This window comes from Ascaphus truei, chromosome 3 (genome assembly GCF_040206685.1).
Source record: "Ascaphus truei isolate aAscTru1 chromosome 3, aAscTru1.hap1, whole genome shotgun sequence".
NCBI lineage: Eukaryota > Metazoa > Chordata > Amphibia > Anura > Ascaphidae > Ascaphus > Ascaphus truei.
Genome location: NC_134485.1, coordinates 231,067,817 through 231,089,610, shown reverse-complemented (window position 1 = coordinate 231,089,610; position 21,794 = coordinate 231,067,817). Strand labels below are relative to the sequence as shown.

The following is a 21,794-nucleotide window of genomic DNA, read 5'->3' as shown; positions in this document are numbered from 1 at the left end:
TTTATGACTGATTTTATTACAGGAATTTTAAATTCAGGCATTTCACGTCAACATTAAAATAAGGGACAATTATGCGTCCCTACAGCCCTTACCCATACATTCTCTCCTTTCCCCCCTTCCCTCCATTCTCTCCCTCCACCCTCCCCTCCATTCTCTCCTTTCCCACCTTACCTCCTCTTTCTTACCATCTTCCCTCCTCTCTCCCCACTCCCCCTCTCCCCCTTTCTCTCCTCCCCCTGCTCCTCTCTCCCCCTCCCTCCCATATCTCCCCCACCTCCACCTCTCTCCACCCTTCCTTCCTCTCTCCCCCTTCCCTCCTCTCTCCCACCTCCCCCCTCCCTCCTCTCTCTCCCCCTTCTCTCTCCACCCCTTCCCTCTCTCTCTCCCCTCCTCTCAACCCCCCCATCCATTCTCTCTCTCCCCTCCTCTCTCCCCCTCCCACTCACCCTTTCCCTCCTCTCTCCCCTCTTTCCCTTATTTCCTTTCTCTCCTTCCCCCTTCTCTCCCTTCTCTCCCCTGCACCCCTATCCTCCCTCCCACTGCTACCCTCTCTCCCCCCTCCTTCCCCCTGCTTCCCTCTCCTCCCTTCCACTTCTCTCCAATCCAGCCCCCCCTTCCACCACTTTTCGCTCAGCCTATACTGCCTCTCTCGTCCCATTGGTCAGAGCAGGGTCATGTGACACTGCTTTGCATTCTGAAGTGAAATTGAATAGTCTATCCAAGCACCAAGCTTGGGAGAGCTTACAAGCCCGCGCACGAGCGCGTGCGCGCAGCGTGAACGGGGACGTGAAGACACAGATCACAAGAATTAAACTCGGCAAGCACTGTGCGCTAAGCGCTAGCGTGGATGCAGCCTTATTCTTTCTCACCTCACTCCTTTGCCTCTATAGATACAGACTGAATGACATTAACAGCATTAGTAATCTTCCTAATTTATTTTAATTTAGCAAGATAATATTTGTGTTGCGTTAGACCGGCTGTGAAAAATAGCTCTTAGTCTAAATGTGTAGATAAAAGTAGAACTAGAATGCTGCATGTTCCAAGTGTCTACTTCTACAGTATTTGTGTGGGCTTTAATTATGAGAATAAAGTGGTATTTTATTTTGACAAAGCACACTGATACAAAATGATGCAAATGGATTTAAACACTGTGTTCCTTTCAGCAAAGTGCTTTAAAAAGTTGGAGAACTTTCTTTCTAAACACTGCTGGCAATACCCTGTATAAGATTAATGGCAGGCTGGGAAGAAAGCATTAAAACGGCCTGCCATGACTTCTCGCTCTCTCTCCTCGTATCTCAAAGAGATGCACTAGCTGCGCTTACAAGTACAGATGGACCCGTCAGGAGGAGAAGATGAATTTTAACCTTCTTGTGATAAGCATTACATGCGTATTCAGGAAATGTCTTGAACAACATCATTTTAATATTCAGACATTTATATTCTATTTATGCGCCACGGGCAGAATACTAATTATTAAAACCCAAAATAAGATTAACAGGTGCAGTCCTTTGTAGAACCCGAACTGACTAATGGCAATGACATGTTTTATGAAGTACATGCTGGTGGTTGTTTGAAATCAGTCACTTCTAAAAAGTTGTAAATAACTAAAATCTGAGTTAGTTTGTAAACGTGGTTTTCTCTTCTTTCAAATACTTGGATCAATGGTAGAGAAGGAAGCATGTCTAATTATGATGCAGTCAGGAAGTGAAACGATGGCGGTCACAGCAATTGGAGTTCAGCCAAAGTAAAATAAAATCAGCTTTAATAAATTATTTGCTGCACATCACAGAAGAAAACTCTGACGCGTTTCGTTCCTATGTGGAACTTTATCAAAGCTCTGTGACAAAGGATATTACAGACACCGGGCAGGGTAAGGGCAGCAGTTTGCGGCTTTATTAACTCATGAGTGTATTGTTCGTGGACAATTCATCTCTTGTGTTTTGCTTCATCCTGTTCACTAGCCCCCCACCCAGGGTGAGTACAATCATATTATCCTGTATATGACTTTATATTACAAATACAATAAGTGAGTTGCCTTTCTCTTTAAGTGGATTGTGAGTACATCTAGCCCCTATATGTGACTTTATCAGCATCAGCATATTGGGTTCATTCCCTCTTTTTTGCTATCTAATTATGATGTAATCAACAGGCCTGGACCACATGGGACAGGGGTGGGGAAAACAGTTGACTGAGATAGGATATACTTTTCCTGTTACCTGCTGAAAAGAAAGACAGTTTTCAAATAATTGCTGCCTTTACTGTTCGGGTGCCCTAAGAACGTTCAATGAATGTCACAAGGGCCATCCCTTACTTTTTGTTCTTTTTCTAGTGGAGACCGCTTACACCAGGCCTGCACAACTTGTACTGTAAGTGAGAAGGGCCGAACTGCTACAAAGAAAAAAAAAATTGGGTCGCACGGGTAAAATCATCATCATCACCATCATCATCACCATCATCATCATCATCTCTCCTCCAGCACCTCATCATCATCATATCTCCCCCAGCACCCTTCATCATCATCATCCTCATATCTCCCCCAGAACCCCTCACTATCAACCTTTGCGATACTCCCCATCTATCTCTCATACCCCCATCTCTCCCCCTCCACACCAAACACATACCCCCCTGCACAGCACACACATCACACACCCCCTGCACCTCACATCCCTCTCCCCAATTGCACCTCACATCGCTCTCCCCCATGCACCTCACATCACTCTCCCCCCTGCACCTCACATCACTCTCCCCCCTGCACCTCACATCACTCTACCCCTTGCACCTCACATCACTCCCCCCCCTTACACCTCACATCACTGTCCCCCCTTGCACCTCACACCACTCTCCCCCCTTGTACCTCATATTACTCTCCCCCTTGCACCTCAAATCACCCCCCTTGCATCTCAAATCACCCACCCTTGTACCTCAAATCACCCCCCATACACCTCAAATCACCCCCCATGCACCTCAAATCACCCCCATGCACCTCCAATGACCCCCCTGCACCTCAAATCACCCCCCATGCACCTCCAATGACCCCCCTTGCACCTCAAAGCACCCCCTTGTTCCTCAAATCACCCCCCCTTGTACCTCAAATCACCCCCTTGCCCCTCAAATCACCCCCCTTGCCCCTCAAATCACCCCCATGCACCTCCAATGACCCCCCTGCACCTCAAATCACCCCCCTTGCACCTCAAATCACCCCCCTTGCACCTCCAATCACCCCCCCCTGCACCTCCAATCACCCCCTACACCTCCCATCAACCATCACCCATCACCCTCCCCCCCTGCACCTCACATCACCCATCACCCTCTCCCCCCCTGCGCCTCACATCACCCACAGGGCCGCCAACAGAAATCATGGGGCCCGGGACAAATGAAAGGAGCAGCCCCCCCCCCCGAACCCATAGCGCACCTACCACGAAAAAATATCTTTTAGCGCGCAACTTTTACTTAACTGTTTTCTTATTGTGATACAGAAAAAAACATTACATCTCCCCCTCCTCATACTTCACCCCTCCCCTCCTCCCTCTCCCTTCACCCACCCTCTCTCTCTCCCTTCTCCCCCCCTCTCCCCTCTCTCTCTCCCTTCTGCCCCCCCTCTCTCTCCCTCTTCCCCCCTCTCTCCCTTCTCCCCCCCTCTCTCTCCCTTCTCCCCCTTCTGCCTCCTCTCTCTCCCCCCTCTCCCTCCCCCTTCTCCCCCTACCCCTTCTACCCTCCCCCTTCTTCCCCTACCCCTTCTACCCCCGCCCCTTCTCCCCATCCCTTCTCCCCCCACCACATCACTCCGTTTGCCCCACCCCACAGCAGCCCGTTTGCCCCCCCACCAGCAGCCCATTTTACACCCCCACCCATGCAGCAGACCGTTTTTCACCCCCCCCCCCTGCAGCAGCCCGTTTTTCACTCCCCCCCCCTACAGCAGCCTGTTACACACACACACAAACACTCACGGCTGCCGCATCCTCCTCATGCTGCTGCCTCCGTGCACCGCCGACGACTCGCGCACCCCAAAACCCAAGGGGGGGTCGCCGCCACTTTTTTTTAACTTTTTTTTTTTAATTTGTAAATTTTTTTTATTTAATTACCTGGTGCCCGGCCGGAGTCATCGCGGGCCGCACAGAGAGGCCAGGGGGGCCGCATGCGGCCCGTGGGCCATATGTTGTGCAGGCCTGGCTTACACAATCTGGGTGGAAGAGATAGGGACCATCCTACTTCATCAAACACGTGATAGCTGGAGAGCATTCACATGGTCGCAATTTGCCTGTGAGGCCGGGGCTCTCTGGTACCTCGGCAACATTGACACTGAACAAGTTCAGAATAATTTAGGTTAATTACATTGCAGCTATATTTCCAAAAACAATGTTTTGTGAGTTACTGTAAGACGGTTTACACCTTTAAACAGAAGTGTCCAAAACACTTTGCAATGTTACTCTGGCACTTACTGTACAAGAACACTTCTGAAGTCATCTCCTAACATTAACATCTTATTGGTCTGGCAATATAAATTAGCAACTTCTTCTCTTTGATCTAATCGTGACCTTTAATGGCTAAATGATAATAAAAGCCAGTACCATTGAGATATAATTAAAATAATAATCTAGCAAACATCAATTTTTGCAGAAAATACTCCATGTGGACATATTTGCCTTCAAACGAGGCACTGTTATTCTGCATTCCTTATTATCAGCGTATAAAGGTATTTTGGATCTTATTCTTTTATTCTTCCCTGTGTTTTGGGAAATGATGTGATGTGCGTATGATTACAAGATGTATTCAATTCTGCATCTCTTTCTGTCAGCATTAAAAAAAAAAAGTCACTAGGTCTGAGGTGGCATAAAAAAAAAAAAGATCTGCGTCAACTGTAAGAAACAGGATGACCAAGTTTCTTGCATTTCATACAGCCACAAGCAGCCAATCTATTATAGAATAGTCGTGTGCAAAAACCACCTTTTATATGCTGTGGTAGGGTACATATACCTCAGACAGTATTTTCACCTTTGAACGTATAAAAGAAAATGTCATAACCTAAATCAGTGTTTTTGAGCCAGGGTTCCTAGGAACCCTTGGGCTACCCGGGATCTCTAAAGAGTTCCCTGTAATTTTCATGTCATTTTAAAATGGTACCAAATACAGAAGAATTTACAATGCATCTGATGTCAGACGCGCTATTAGAGAGGGCTGGGGTTCCTCACAATGCATCTGATGTCAGACGCGCTATTAGAGAGGGTCGGGGTTCCTCATAATTTCACATGTAAAAAGGTTGGAAACCACTGGTCTTAATGTGTAGCACAGATATGTTTTGAGCCCTGCTCATGTTTGTAAACGACTATGGTGATAAGGTGTAAAAAGTGATTTATGTAAGCAGAGCCGCCAACAGAAATCATGGGGCCTTGGTCAAAAGAAAGGAGCAGCGCCACCCCCCCCCAACCCATAGCACACCTACCACGAAAAAATATTTTTTATCGTGCAACTTCTACTTAACTGTTTTCTTCTTATTGTTATATGGAAAAAAAAAACATTATAATGCAATCTGTTTATTTTTATATTTTCAACAAAAGACTGCATGCCTGAGTGGGTGGGTGACTGACTGACTGACTGTAGGGGTGGGTGACTGTCTGGGTAGGTGACTGCCTGGGTGGATGACTGCCTGGGTAAAGGACTGACTGGGTAAGTGACTGGGTGGGTGACTGACTGGCTGTGTGGGTGGGTGACTGCCTGGGTGGTTTTGCCCCTTGACTGCCTTGAATGAGTTACTGGGTGGGTAGGTGACTGAGTGACTTGACTGGGTGACTGAGTGACTGGGTGGATTGGTGATTGTGGTTGACTGAGTGACTGGGTGGGTGACTGACTGACTTGAGTGACTGGGTGGGTGACTGGGTGGATGAGTTGGGTGGGTGACTGCCTGGGTGGGTGAGTGACTGGGTGGGTGAGTGGTTGGGTGAGTGAGTGTCTTGACTGGGTGGGTGGGTGACTGGGTGGGTGGGTGAGTGACTGGGTGGGTGAGTGACTGGGTGGGTGAGTGACTGGGTGGGTGAGTGACTGCATGGGTGAGTGACTGGGTGGGTGAGTGACTGGGTGGGTGAGTGACTGGGTCGGTGAGTGACTGGGTGAGTGACTGGGTGGTTGGGTGAGTGAGTGACTGCTTGGGTGAGTGAGTGTCTTGACTGGGTGGGTGGGTGGGTGACTGGTTGGGTGGGTGAGTGACTGAGTGAGTGACTGGGTGGGTGAGTGACTGGGTGAGTGAGTGACTGGGTGGGTGACTGACTGACTTGAGTGACTGGGTGGGTGACTGGGTGGATGGGTGGATGAGTTGGGTGGGTGACTGCCTGGGTGGGTGAGTGACTGGGTGGGTGAGTGACTGGGTGGGTGAGTGACTGGGTGGTTGGGTGAGTGAGTGACTGCTTGGGTTGGTGACTGACCTTGACTGGGTGGGTGCTGCTTCCTGCTTCCTTGCCTGCCAGACGCTTCCTCCCCTGCCCCCAATATCCCCGCAGCTGCTGCCCCATGTTGGGAGCAGGGAGAGAGCGGGGGGCGGGGAGGGGGGGAGCGGGCCCACAGGCAGCACGCCGGACACCCTGCTTTCCCCAGCCATGACCTTGGCTCTGCGCACGGGAATCACCGTCATATATTTTTATTGACTTTGTTTCTAATAAAAGGGGCACTGCCGGGCAGGCCTGACTAACACCAACCCTGGCAGACCCCCCCTGTTGACGGGCCTGTATGGAAGGGGCAAAAAACAGCAGCTTACAAGACTGGCACCACCACTCTATAATGAATTGACCGTTCATTTAAAAAAAAAGTGCAAACCCGTCTAACTATATTTTCTCATCATTATTACAGGCTTATCATCGGCCAGTAAAGAGCATAGAGTGCTGGCCTGTTTGCTTGGCTGACTCTTGCTAACTGCTTGTCAGCAGTCTGGCTGCTGCTTTATGTACCAGGTGCTGTGTACAAATTACCTGGCAGATAGGAAAAGGGCAAAGCTAAATGGTGCATCTTGCTGAAATTTTATATAAAATGGCAAAAGAGAAAGATGGACTACTGAGGGAAAAGGATCCCCACGCGTCCACCATGTTAATTATATATATATATATATATATATATATATATAAAATCATGGCAACAATTAAAAGTAATGATTGAATTAATTATTTTCAACATGAATTAGAGACAAGTGCACTGCTTATGTTATGTAACACAGAAGCATTTTATATATATATATATATATATATATATATATATATATATATATATATATATATATATATATATATATATATAATGCTTCTGTGTTACATAACATAAGCAGTGCACTTGTCTCTAATTCATGTTGAAAATAATTAATTCAATCATTACTTTTAATTGTTGCCATGATTTTATGGGGCTAATCTAAGACTGAGCCACTGATTGAGCCACCTGTCCTGTAGCAGGGATAGCCTGAAAACCTGACCTGTTGGGGGGTCTTGAGGACTGGACATGATGGAACTAAAATGGTAGACACCATCTAAACACACCCTCGTTTCGTGATATAAACACCTGGATGCTGCTCAGAGTGCCACACTTCACAAATGCACAAGTCTGTACCTTCAAAGCAGCTTCACAAATGCCGATCAGCGGCTACACAATGCACTTCTAGGATTTTTACACGTTTTTCTAGGATTTTGCCCTTTTTTCACTTTGGTACAGAGCCCCCTAAGTGTCCTCTACAAAGTCTGCTATATCCTTTATACTTCAAGCCAACAGCATGAGATAGCCCTTTCTGAGTATAGGGCAGTAGATCTGCGGGAACTAATGAAATATTGATACCTGCTTTTTAAGTGTAGCCAGGTCTCCCCTGCCTGCCAGCACCCCCCCTCACCTGGTAGCCGATCGCGGGGGCCGCCGAGTCCAGTGGCGGCTCCACCCGGCGATCGCAGAGGTGAGGGCGGTCAGGTCCCGGCTCGGGGGTTGCCAGGGACGCGTGCGGCCGGTTGCCAGGGCCGCACGCGCGTCACGGGGATCCCGGCGCTCCCGGAGCCGGGCTGCGATGGCGCCGCCATTGCCCCTTAGCTCGTGCATGCGCAGTGGTCACGAAAGCGCAAGGATTACCCCAGCTTCAGGGAGAAGTCGCGCGAGAGTAGGGACAGGTAGGGAGATGTTGCGGCGACCATTAGGGATTCGCGCAGGCGCAGGGAAGGAGCGCACACGGCCTCAATGTAAGTGCAGCCTCCACGGGACTACAACTCCCATGAGGCTTAGGGCCAAGGACACCAGGTGTATGAGTGTGGCCAATGAGGGCCAAGGATGTCTAGGGGAAGAGAAGGATACATTTCGCGCGCTTAGCCCACGCTGGCAGTTGGAGTCAGGGAGCTGTGAGGGAAGGAAGGGTGCGGGGAGTGAGTACAGCTCCTGCACCCAGATAGGTACCCACACCCCAGGTAGGCCCCAACTCCCCACTAGGTTAGTGGGTAAGTGCTGAGGGAGGCCCAAGATAGGGACGCTGCCCTTAGTGTAGTGCTGCCTTGTCAGAGTCACGGCTGTCAGTGCTGTGAGGTCTGACAGGCAGGCACCTTGTTGCTCAGTACTTTGGCTGCGAGCATCCAGTGGGTCACAGCTTGTTGCTGCAGGCGCTGGGATAAGTTAAGTAGTAGTCATGACTGGGAAGAGTTAAGGGAGTGGGGCAGGTTATTAACCCCTGTAGACCCCTAGGAGTTTACCTCAAAGCCATTACAGGTTGCTGTGCTGTAGGGACGGCCTATAGTATAGCGCATGTCACGTAGTGCTGTAGGGACAGGCCCTATGTTAGGGATCCTGTCACAGTAGGGTAGATTAGATAGGGACATAGCGGACGCTGCGGTTCCTGCTAAGAGGTTCGGATCTAAGTTGGGGTCCTCAGAGACTGTTTCCAGGTTGGGATCGCCCCTGGCGGTCCGCGTGCAAGGAGGCCGGTTGGGGATCAGATGACGTCATCCTACGACTGATCCTTTGTGAAGTTGTTGCTGATCCGAGCACCGGAGTGCTCGGCAGGTACTATACAGTCATAAGTGCACCAACGGGCCCTTAGTGTAATTGTGGCTGCGCAGTCACCCATTGCGTCTCTCTGCAAGAGTGCGGGACATTGGGCGGGGTTCTTTGGACACTGGGTGGGATCACCTGGTGTTGGGGAAGTGTCCTGCGGGACGTCGCAGTAAGTGTCTCCTCGAGAGAGGGACACCTGTTCTGATATGTTTGTATGGTCTTGTGTTATATGCTGTTTCCAGTAAATGGTATTAGTTAATATATATCACGGTGTGTGAGTATTGATTATTTGTATGTGTCCTGCGAGGAACCACTCCCCCTATGGTGGGAGCCATCGCAGGTGGAGGCGCTGAATTGAGTAAGTGGTTACGCCTAGTATATATTGCCCCAGGTTCCCCGTGGCGGAAGCTCAGCCCTCCTGTGAGCCAACAGGTAACGCACCACACCTATGGTAACACCGTATGTTTCTCCGCACCCACAGTATAATCTGCGATTGGGGGGGGGGGGGGGGGGGGAAACCCGTTACATAAGTCATGTTCACAATTCACAGCATAATTGAAGTGCTTCTGCATATACACACATATCTTGGTAAAAACAGATATTGAGCAAATAATATCCATCCCCAATCTATCTTCTTATTTACACCCTAAATGTGCCTCTTTTATGTTACTAATGCCATTGTTTTTGCCTAGGCAGCTACTGCACATGCCCTTTTTAACACTGAACCTCACTTGTACACAAAGAAAGCAAACGGCCATGGGAGAGCGTGAGCGTGGTCTTCACACTCTCTACCTAAGAAGATGTACATTTATACTGTGCAGATTTTATGAATTGCTTGCAAAATATTTAAGTATAATCATTTGTACATATTTAAGTGTATCCAAAAATTAATCTTGTGGCCCTTCTACCCCTATGTTTGAAAAAACGGTTTAAGCGCTTGTAGTTAATCAACAGCAACTCCAAACAAAGAGAGGCATTCTATATCTAACACACTATTACTCATGTTCATAACAGGGAGATATATTAATAATCCATTGACGGACAGTGGGTTGTGGAATATGTTCTCAGGGAGAAAGTAGAAAGAAATTGTTAGGGAGAGTTGCAGTAGAACTGGGTCAAACATACATATTTTCAGGGGAAAAACGGATGACTTGATTGATAGATAATAGTAAAAGGATTCTGCTCATTTATGCTCCAAAAATACAAATATATGGCTAAGGAGGTTGGTACAATAACAGAGATGGTTAATATGCAGGATAAAAGTATTCTATTTTATGGACACTGGTCAATTAAAGGTGCAATCCCACCTAGTATGTCATAAATGACAGTAATATATCACAGGTTACAACTAGATAATCGCCACCTTGTTGGGGTTTTTTTGCAATGGTGAAGGGATTAAAGGCATGTTTCCACTTGGGAATAAAGTATACAAGCTTTTGTTAGGGGATAGCTAGAGACTCAGCCAGGAATGCAGAAATAATTCCAAAATTGTAGTGATCAGGGGTGAGCTATAAAACAGATTTTAGTCAATCATGACATCCTCTCTAAAGCAGAGAACTGATCATGTAAAGGGGAGAACAATTGTACCAAAACATTTCTATACAAGTAAAACTCCCGTTGGGAGAAAAGAGCTGTATAAATAAAGTTATTATTATTATTATTATTATTAGAACAGCACTGTGAAGTGATAACCCAAGGTATATACTCCAATATTCCTCGCTTGATCTCATGTTTATGTTCTCAGCAGACTATCCCTATGTTGTCCTGTAACATTAGTACACTGGCAAAAAAAGCCGTTGTCTGCTATTTTTAGTGCATGTCCCTTCTTCTATCTATCTCTGACAAGGCCCTGGGGCACCAAAATTATGAAAGTTGTACAAAAAGTATTGTCAAGGTTCACATCTATTCCAGACATTGGTGATTTATCTAAAGAAATAATTTTCATTTGACAGCTACATCATGTCAAACGTGAACAAGTCATTCTCACAGCAGAAGCCGTAAATATATTACACGGAGTAGAAGACGAATAAGGAATTGTATAGAAGACCAGCATAGATTTGTATGTCCTCTTTTGACATATATCTTATAAACTTATAAGAGCATGGAGTCCTAATATGAAAAGTATGCTGTAAAGCTTAACTAGTTAGAATGAAGGCAATAAAATATATGGATACTGGTAGTCTAGCTCAAAGATAATAGCGAATGAATAGCATGGACACACACACACACACACACACACACACACACACACACACACACACACACACACACACACACACACACACACACACACACACACACACACACTACTTCACCCCCTCGTAATATTGCTATTTTGCAGACAATTTCATGACCATTTGAAAATTAGGGAGATACAGTATGGATGGAATTGCAAAACCTTTTTTTCTATCAGGAAGAAATACTTAAATCTAAACATTTTCTTCTAAATGTCAGGGAATCCCATAAGATTAATAAAGACTTGGCTAGAATGGTGGCACATTTAACACCTTTGAATAGCGATGAATAAAAGAACCGTCTAAAAATGCTTCAGTATGTCTGCTTAAATAGTCATAGAAAGAGTCAGGCTGCAAAAAGTGTCAATGTATTCCCGCCGGAGAAGTCTTAAAACTTGTTAGGTATAGTAACCTACTTGGATTAGGGTAACCTTACATAGCAGGGTTTGAGAGTGCACTATTCAACAGAAACAAATAATCATGAGTGTAGCATCTTTGAGATTTAATGATGAGATTTGACATGATTTAATGGACATGATTTTTCTGACCCATCACCAAAACCCAATTACTCCTCCAACACTTTTATAGATCACTGTTGGTGACCTAAGGCCGCGGGCATGGTCAGCGCTTAGCCGCTGAGCCGCGCTCACGCTTGCCAGGGAGCCCCGGCAGCCGCAATGAGATCGGCTTTAGCAGGGGCTCACGCACGCTTCCGCAGGCGTGCGGAGACATAGCAGTCAAATTTTTTTTAGTTTACGCGCTGACGGGAGTGGAGGGCCCAATGAGGGCGAACCAGCTCCGTGATGTCACTGGCCCGCCCATAGACACGCCCCTGGACGGCGTGCGTAGTAAGGCCAGGGAAAGCACCCGCTTTCCCTCAGCCTCCGCGCGCCTGCGCACAAGAGAAATGTCTATGGATTCAGCCTAAGAAAAACTGTCTGCCTTAAAATAACTGGGGTACAGTACTTGGAAACTGTAAATACAAATAACACTTGTAAGCACATTTACATCTCTGCCACTAACAGAAACTACACCACATGTGCACCTTTAAAGAGGTACTCCAAGCGACAAAAAAAGTTTTAAAGCAGGGTTTCTTCGGAGCTGAACTACGCTTATTTCAGCTGCTTGGACCCCCTGTTTCTCGAGGTAACGTAGGAGGTGCCGGTGGCAGCCTCGGCTGGGCTAGTTGGGATAACAAAATGGCAGCTTAAACGTCCCATGTCACACAAGCCAACAGGAATCTGTGACATCATCCCTTTGTGCCTTTCTATTGGCCAGTGGGACATTTAAAAAGTAGAGGGATACCGGCGTAAGGAGATATCTCATGAAGCAGAGGGTCCACAGAGCTGAAATAAACGTGGTTCAGCTCCGAAGACCCCCTCCATCCCCCTCCCCCCCCCCCATCCAGAGCTTTAAACCTATTTATTTATTTATTTTAAAACATATTGCTTGGGCTGCTCCTTTAAGAGCACCATGACACAAACTGTCTTGTTAAAATGGCCACAAATTAGAAGTAGTTTATTTCTGAGCTCTCTCCCTCCTTTGTAGTGATCATTATTTTGTGCTCTAGAAAGCTTAAAACTCTTTAAAAATACTTTCAAGTTTTAAAAGGGAGAGAAAAGAGAACATAAACCATCAAACAAATTATATTTGATAAAAGCTGCAGGAGACCTCAACATGGTATCTGAGAGGCCATATCCCGCCCCAGGATGAAAGAACAAAAAGAGATGTGCATAGTACAGTAGCTGAAGCTGCTACGGTCTGATTTTATACACGGAATAGTCCCAAATAAGGGTGTTCTTAGGGGTTTTAATCTAGAGCTAAAACACTTGGAAACACAAACTTCATGCAGTCTGAAAAGTCTGTGCCATTGCCCAAACATGAAACAAGTTAGCTGAGCAGGAACAATTTAGGAACTGCAAACATTGGGGAAAAGGCGTCAAGCTGGAATATGCCTTAAAATTGACACTAAAACCAATGTGAAAATGCATCTTTAAACATCAATGAATCAATTGTTTTGAGATGGGTTTACGCAGTGCATTAGCAGGAGAGGAGAGCACCGTCTAATGAAATGTCTCATCTGCCTGAGGCAAAACTCCCAGACAAGTCTGAGTAGGAGTAACACTCGGTGCAAACAGATCTGCCCCCAATGTAAAATGTTTCATTATAACCCTGTTTTTGACATTGCTGCACAGCTAGAAGGAAATCTGTTTAATGTACGGCTAGTCACACGAGTTTGATATATAGCTTCCAATATGTCCTCTTTGCAGTTACATTAGTCCTGGGCCCTTCAGTGATGACCCTGAATGAGTTTTCTAGTTCAGCAATACAGAATATTCAACAGTATAGGCCTCGGTTAAAAATCCTAACTAAACTATTGACAGCTGGAGAAGAGAAGGTTCATCAGCCATTTAATGAGGTGAACTACGGGCATAAAAACTGAAGGTTAAAACAATTAACATGGCTGGTCACTTAAATTAAGAGCTGATTAGGTAAGAATGCCAGAATTAAATTGACATGGCTCCATTCTGGTATTCACATGGCTGAGATACAGAAAAATAACAAATAAAGCAAACATTAATAGAGCTTAATAAACAGTGTCAAGTTTATAATTAGAAAATAAGAGGTTTAAATAAAAGAGTATCTAACTCATTTATTGCTGCTGAGACATGTACTACCAATGGCAATTTAGGAGATGTTTATTTTTTTCAGCATTCATTTATTTTTTGTATCTCACTGGTAGGAGAAAAAAATGAAAGGAGAGCTGTGTTTGTCTTTTTTCAATGCATTGAGACATGATATATATATATATTAGTTCAAAATTTTGTTTTACAGTACAACAGGAGATATTCAAGAGTTTGGTTACACTGTAGCGAAAAAAAATGTATTGTCCATATCCCAAGGCAATTTTGAACTAAATATGGAGAGAGAAAAAAGGTACTTTCAACTCTTGCATCGATGCTTCATGTGTAGAATTTTGCTATTTTAAGAGTATGAATAGGAGGACACACATTACAATGGGATATATCACATTGTGACTCGGTGTATAAATCTCTTTGATAAACAGTCAGCAACAGATGTAAAGAATGTAATTACCAAGTTTCTTACATTCAGCGCCTGCAGTAACAAAAAATGGTACAGTGCTTGAAACTAAACTTTACTTTGCATTGATACACAAACCCCAAGGAGTTCAAAGCAGAAATTGCTACTTGTTGGTATCGTACATAGTAGTTATTTGCTAGATCAATGTTTGTAAAATAAGAAATTCATAGTTAAACATATCAAATGCATATGATTAAAAGCTTTGGCTTAGGATCTCTATGGCTAGACTGATGAATATGTAGCGTGGCACATGCATCTGTGAAGATGTTTAAATCACCCCTCTGTGTGGAGTACAGATATGAACTGCAACACAAGCAAATAAAATATTAAGTTCAGAAACCATAGGAGTGGATCATACTGTGTTTGTAGTTGCCAATGTCTAAGAATATGCGTGAGAAAGATTTGAACAAAAATACAAATATCTGGAGAGTGAGACACCATTGAGCTGCCACCGAGATTCACTGCGCACTGATAGGAGGTATCCAAGCTTCATCAAGCACTATCTGCCATTGATTTATATAGCAGATAACACAGGACAGAGCACCAATTCCGCTTATTAGAGCTTAGTGAAGATTACTGATGTTACAAATAAGTGAGCCGGCCAACGAATAAGGTCTACTGGAAATGAGTCACATTTGGAAGAACTGTAAATGCAAATTATAACACAGGAGCGCGAGATGCAGAGCTCTTACATTACGCGGTCACGAGAATAATCAACTATAGTTCATCCACAGAAGTGCAAGTTGATATCTACATATCAAACCCAATTGAAATGATCTCTATCCTTGATTCTAATAAAACTACTTTTCTGCAATACTCCATCTATACCATCCGCCTCCTGAAAACCCAACAGCCAAATGTAAGAGCTTCAGTTTTAGATAACAGTGTGGGCACAATAGATCATGCTCCCACACAATCAGATTGTTTATACGCTCTTTCATACTACAGAAAGACCGGCTATCTATCGTAAGTTGCTTGCCTATACAGTACATCTGCTGTTCTTGTCTCTCCCTGCAAGCTCCCTGTGTTCAGGCATCAAATTGCTGTTTTGCTTTCCTCTTTTGTAGGGGTGTTGACTGCCTTCTGAGAAAATCAAGAAACTCTTACTGAGGGCACATAAAGTAGAGGTGTAACCAAATGTGTAAGCCTTTTCAGAATTGCATCAATCAAGCAACACTGGCCATATGGCTGCATTCAAAGTACCCCAGAGTCAGGCCATGCTCCTAAGTAAGGAAGTACTTGCTATATTAATATTTCAGGGTGGTGAGTGGGAAGAATGCATGTGACCGCATAGGTACAGTAGTAAAATCATAGCATATTTGGCATCATCACACTAATCAGATAAGTATTCAATAGTATTACAATACAACTCCAGCTCTAACGGAACAGGTCATCTAATGGGTTATGATGGTGCTAGCTTTATAAGGGTCTTAAGAAAAAAAAACTTCTAGACCCCCCCCCCAATGATCCCTCACATAAAACATTAGTTTAAAAAAAGTCGTTATTTAGATGATTCTGACTGTTCAATAGCGGTATTTTTAAGATTTTGACTTGCTTGCTAAATGCTCCTTGATTTTATGTCCCAACTGTCACAATCCTAAGGACCAAAACGAATGATGGTTTTGGGCTAAACACGAATTACATTTTAATGAGATAATTCTGACTTCCCAACCTCCTAATGAATAGAAGACCCCTGAGCCTGTTCAGATGGTTAGATAGCTAAACACATAAGTGCTCTGCTCAAGATTGGCTCTTGCAAGTATATTGTTGTTCCGAACATTCTAGGTGAAGGGGGCTGACTTCCTAATGACTTGGTAGCATTTCAAGCCTCAAATGTGCACAGTGGGATAACCGAGCACGTGAAGTGGGGCTGTTGAGTAGACCTAAAAGCATGCAGGTTAATTAGCAGAAGTTAAAATTGCTTACTGGAAAGAAAATGCTGGGATGTGGGGCCAAAATCCCTGTGGGCTTCGTGCAACTGTCTGATGCGTTCATCAATGGACACCTAGGAGGAAAAGAAGAAGAAATGATTATTTCAACACGTAGCGATGAGTGGCAATTAAGGAAGCAAGATATTATTGCTCTTTGAGCCTTAGGGTCTCTGAAAGTGAAATGCTGCGGTAGGAGTTTAAAACACTAACGCTAATGCGTTTTTTTATTATTGCTTGCAATACATTGCCTCATTTAAACTCTGTATCAAATCAAAACACTAGAAAACAAATGGCTGTTTTTCTGTAAGTCATTCAACTGAAATCCATATGTCATCCCTTTATAATCTACAATATACACTGTTAAAGGTGATATCGTGCTTACTCAGCTGAAGTTTCTGAGTATGTAGACTTCCTCTAGAATCCTACATGTCTATAAATTGCTCTTATATTTAAACTACCAGGGGGCAAGAAATAGAAGGTATTTAAGGTAATGCTGCAATCAACATATACTTAGGCTGGGGCCAAGGTACCGCAGACCGTGCAGACGCATCCGCACGCTGACCGAACAGACTGCCGTAAGTCAGTGATCACGTCCATGCGGCGTGCGGACGGAGGAAGGAGGGGGCGCGCGTTGTGCAAGAAATCAGTCGAAACTGATTTCTTGGCGCGACACGCAGGTCACGTGAGCAGTTCGCCCAATGAGGGCGAACCAGCTCTGTGACGCCCCTAGGCACGCCCTCCACGTCCGTCCACCATGGCCAGGTAAAGCTCCAGCTTCACACGCGTCACTTCCCAGCCTCCGCACGGGCGGAAACACCATGGCCCCAACCTAAGAGATCCTGTCTGTCCATCAAGCACACAAAGGTACTTAGAAATCATCCCATTGACAGAAATCAGTTGACCACTACAACTTCATGACAAATGTGGATACTTCACCCTTGGATGTTTTAGCTTTTGAGTAAATGGCACTGCAACTTAAAATGTCTTCTCCTTTAAGCAAAGAATGTGTTTTTTGTTTGTTTTGTTTTTTTTATGTGCTGTTTAAGAAGCCTGATAACTACATTTTAATGGTACCAGTACAGCAGAAATAATGGTACTTTCTCCACACTGTATTTTTAAAGTACCGTATAGTAAGTGATGCTATCCATAAGACACCTTCCAGTCCATTCAAGTGAATGCTCCGCAAGCTGTCTTCCACCGCTTGAAGGTGTCTTAAGGAATAGCACTGCTTAGTAAATATGGGGCTATACATCAGAAAAGCATAGACTTTTTGGCAGGTATGGGCCAACTTGCCCATCGTCTTCCTATTTCAGCACTTGCGGTGAAGCCTCAGACCCCACATGCTCCCTTGCTGTATTCTATATGTAGTATTCCCTTATACCGTATTGGCCCGAATATAGTGTGAGGTTTTTTGCCTTAAATAGCCCTGCCTAAACCTGCACTCGCACTATAAATCGCAGCCTTGTATTTACCTACGGGGAAAAAAATCCAAGATGGCCACTGGGAGCTCCCGGTCGTCCCGACACGGCGCCGGCACCGAACAGATCGGTTGCCACCGACCTGAGGAGGTGAGAGCCACAGCAGCAGGGAACCCCCTGATAGGAATCTGGTCCCAGCGCTGCGGGAGGCTGACAGCGGAGGACCTGTGGAGCTGCAGCGGAGGAACCACAGGTAAGAAGAGGTGGCCATTTTGTCCCGGCGCTTCACTGCAGCCTCGCCACCCCCCCCCCCCCCCCCCTGATCATCAGCTGTTCGGCTCAACAGAGGAAACACAGGACTTCACAGGCTGATCCCAATTGCACAGTGGGTACCAGACTGGCAACAAAAGAGCATTTTTTACATATTTCTGGGGCTATTTTATCACTGTTTTAGTGATAGAATTACCCCAGAAAAATATTTTAAAAATCCCCTTGGCAAGGAGCAGGTCTATCAATTTTTCCTGTAGAAAACCTTAACAACTGTAGGGGTCGTATTATGTGCGAGGTCGCACTATATTCGGGCCAATACCGAATCTATGTCAAGCAATGCTGTGTTTTACTTAGTTTACTATGTTGATAACTATATTATCCACTATAATGTATAGTTTTATGTTGTGTTGCATTGCCAGGGTTTGAAGCGCTGTACAGATTTTTCTTTATAGGAACAATGAATCAGCACCTCAGCTTACTGTCTTATTTTATGCCATTAGAGGCCCATAAAGGTAATGGACAAGATCACAAGGATCTGGCATTGTGTCCTGAATGGAGTCATTCAAAGTCAAGGTTATTGGCGCTGTTGTAATATTTCAAAGCAAAAAGGCAATCATTCGGACACTACTTCTACCTGCCCTAACCATGACACCAACATCTAAATTGTATCATGTTAATAGGAAGACTTTTTATATTAGTGTGCCGGGCAGAGGCAATGCTGGATACTGCTATAGACATAGCTATGTTATTACAATAATGGCATGTCAATGTAACTACTGGTATTACATGTTTAATTTGAGCCAACAACACAATGCTAGTTTTAGGTGAAAAAAAGAATCCGTTTCACAAGAACTATTGGAATAATTTGCTGAAATATTATATAGAACCATGCAGCTGATTATGACAGATCAATTATGATCATTCTGCCTAGTATTGTACAGGTTATTAAGACTTTTAATCAGTGTTAGGACCTGTGAATTATGGTCATGCCTTGGAGGGGCTCACAGGCTTACAATGCTTTGGCCAAAGTGTTAAACTAAATGACCCTTTTATTCAAGAGATATGTAGGTATTTCACTGTGTATTTTTGCCATTGGATGTAGCACTGGGCTCTGTGTGTGTTTGTAGTATATCTTGCCATGCCCAGTAGCACTCCTTTTTGACATTTATATACATATATATATATATATATATATATATATATATATTTTGCGGTAACTTTTGGGGCTTAAATTGGTTACTGGGTATCTGTTGTTTGTGAACTATTATATCGCAACTAATAGTGTAAAGGAAACCTTTACATCACTGAACGAATATTTTCAGAGTATACAACAAAGAAGCTACCAAAAAAAGCTGCCATGGCCACTGTGATAAAATGAGAGCATACTATCCCTTTGCTTCCAAAATGATTTAGGGTGGACAGATGTAGATGTGTGCATACAGTAGTTAATATATTGATTTTGTTACCGTTGTGCCTGTGTGAAAATGGCTGAGCAAGAAAGAATTGCAGCTAGATACCACTGTGGGTCATAAAAGGGAATTCAACTGTAGGTAAAGTATCCAGGGATAGAAATGGATGCCTAACGTTTACAAATGAGAAATAAATATGGTTGTGCACCTCTGCTCTGTGGGTCGAGAAATAAATTAAAATCCATGTGCTACGTGTGCAATAAATGTTTACAGTGACTGCATCATTATTTTCGCAAATTGTGCTACAATGGTGAGTGTTACCCCTGAGGCACATGCTTGGAAAGGTGCAAGAAACGTTAATGAGACATGTTGTCACTGCTAACTAAACGTATATTTGTCATATTTCTCTTGTGTAAAGCACTAAACTCCAATACTGCTGTATTAGTACGTTTTGACTTCAGCGGATTCACAGGGAAGAACAGATGTAAAATCAGTACATCTACAATGTCTCAAATGTTATATGAAGACATCTCCCCTGTACTGGAAAAGAGTTCATCTGCATTCCAAAATATGGCACTAAAATCTTCTCCAGCACAGAGAAGACGGCTTCATGTCATAATGAATATGGGCCATACTTTGGGTTTATAGACTGAGCGATCTAATTATAATTCAGGATATCCCAGCTCCAGCACAGATGGCTCAATCAGAGGCTCAGTCAAAGGCTGAGCCTCTGATTGAGTCACCTGTGCTGAAGCATAGATTGATCTTTCCACCTGTGCTGAAGCAGGGATATTCTGAAAACCTGAACTGTTTGGGGGGGGGGGGGCTTGTGGACTGGGGTTGAGAACCCCTGTTCTACCAAACAACTCTAGCCATTGTAATGCCCTTTCTCCTATCTTTTCTGAAAGCACTCTTCTGTGATATATAGCAATGCTATGAAAACAAAGAATGTCCACTATTTATTATTTATTACCCTGTTTGTCCATCATTTTCATCAAAACAACTCCCCTAAAAACAGCATCATAAGTTGTAAATGGCTCTTTTCTGACACCCTGAAAATACTTCGCTACAATAATAATTGTGTATAAATAATAACAAAGCAAACTAAAATAGGTTTCTCAAATGCCACATTTTCTCTATTGGCAGCGATATCTCTCCTTCTCATAACTCCCATAAAATGCCACAATCCACATTCATTTGTACCCAAGAGCTTTCTGCACATTCACCAGACTTTATTACAAAAATGTGAGACCTTAGCTATAATCTGCAAAGCCTAAAATATGATTGTGCTATATATTGTTTCAATACTAATAAAGAAACACAGTAAAGTGCGTTGAGAAGCTGGCTGACTTCTGCGCCCAAATGTAAACAGTTAACTCCTTCAATGTCACATAGCTGTAGAGCGTGTGCCATGAAGGCCCTTATGACGTACATTGTAGGCCATTAGATTTTGCTAGTTTTCTCGGGGGCGTTTGACCGCGAATTAAACTCAAAGGGAGGACCCTACCCCTTCCGTCTTACATTACTGGATGCAGGCAGATTCCGTGGCCATAGAGGTGGCTAGAACCTCTAGAACTGAAAGGATTAAGGATTTCACTTGGGGGTTTAGAATACACAGAAGTTTTAAATGGTCACCATTTTGCAGCAAACCCGTTGTCACTTGTACATTTTACATTTGAATAGATTTTTTTTAAAGGCTAAAAAGTATTATTTGTGATGCTACAGTAGTTACTACAGAGAAGTGTTCCTTCCTCCCCCCACCTCGTTTTTGGAGTTATAACTCTGCAAAAGATGTCAAAGTACATTCTGTTTGATAACTCAATGCTGATGACAAGCTCTGATCTTTTCTAGATTAGTAGGCTGCAGTTGATGTGTGGCGCAGATGGCAAACTTCATCATGATATTTCATTACTGCTTATTGACTTAGACAAGTAAGAAATCTTTACCTTGTCTTTAAATGGTAAAGTCGGAAGCTTTGCTGGCCTAGTGCACGTCTACATATTTCAAGTAGATGGGGCATTACCTCACAACTAGAAATGAGAGAACCCGTTGAAACATCCCAAAATGGCCGACTTTAATATCTGCCTTTATTTCAATAAATACACTTTTGACAATTTCAAAGTAAACATTGTTGGAGATAATGTATGAAGGCAATTTTGGAGCAACATTTACCCAACTACTGTAGTAATATTTGCATCTTGGGTCTCTTTGTTTGTTTGCTCCAATATTTTGCCCATGAGCGTTTGCAGTTTGAGCTTTAGTGAGTACAAGACAGTCCATGCTTGTCTGTTCATCACTTTTTACGTATGTCCAAAAATCTGTTACGTCTGTGGTGGCATAAACCTCTTGTGTGTACTGTTCAAGTAGAAAATGATGTGTGTCAAAATATTGTTTTACACCCCATTATCTGAAATCTTAAAATATTGTAAGGGCTTG

At 44.1% G+C, this 21,794-nt stretch overlaps 1 protein-coding gene across 19 annotated transcripts in view; it reads right to left on the bottom strand.

Annotated features, from left to right (window-relative positions):
• Window positions 1-21,794, bottom strand: part of DMD (dystrophin) — a 2,761,517-nt gene that overhangs the window by 285,173 nt on the left and 2,454,550 nt on the right. For all 19 annotated transcript variants that reach the window (XM_075590265.1, XM_075590266.1, XM_075590270.1 and 16 more), the window contains one exon: window positions 16,257-16,335. In XM_075590265.1, the coding sequence (XP_075446380.1) occupies window positions 16,257-16,335 (79 nt within the window). The remainder of the gene's footprint in view (window positions 1-16,256; window positions 16,336-21,794) is intronic.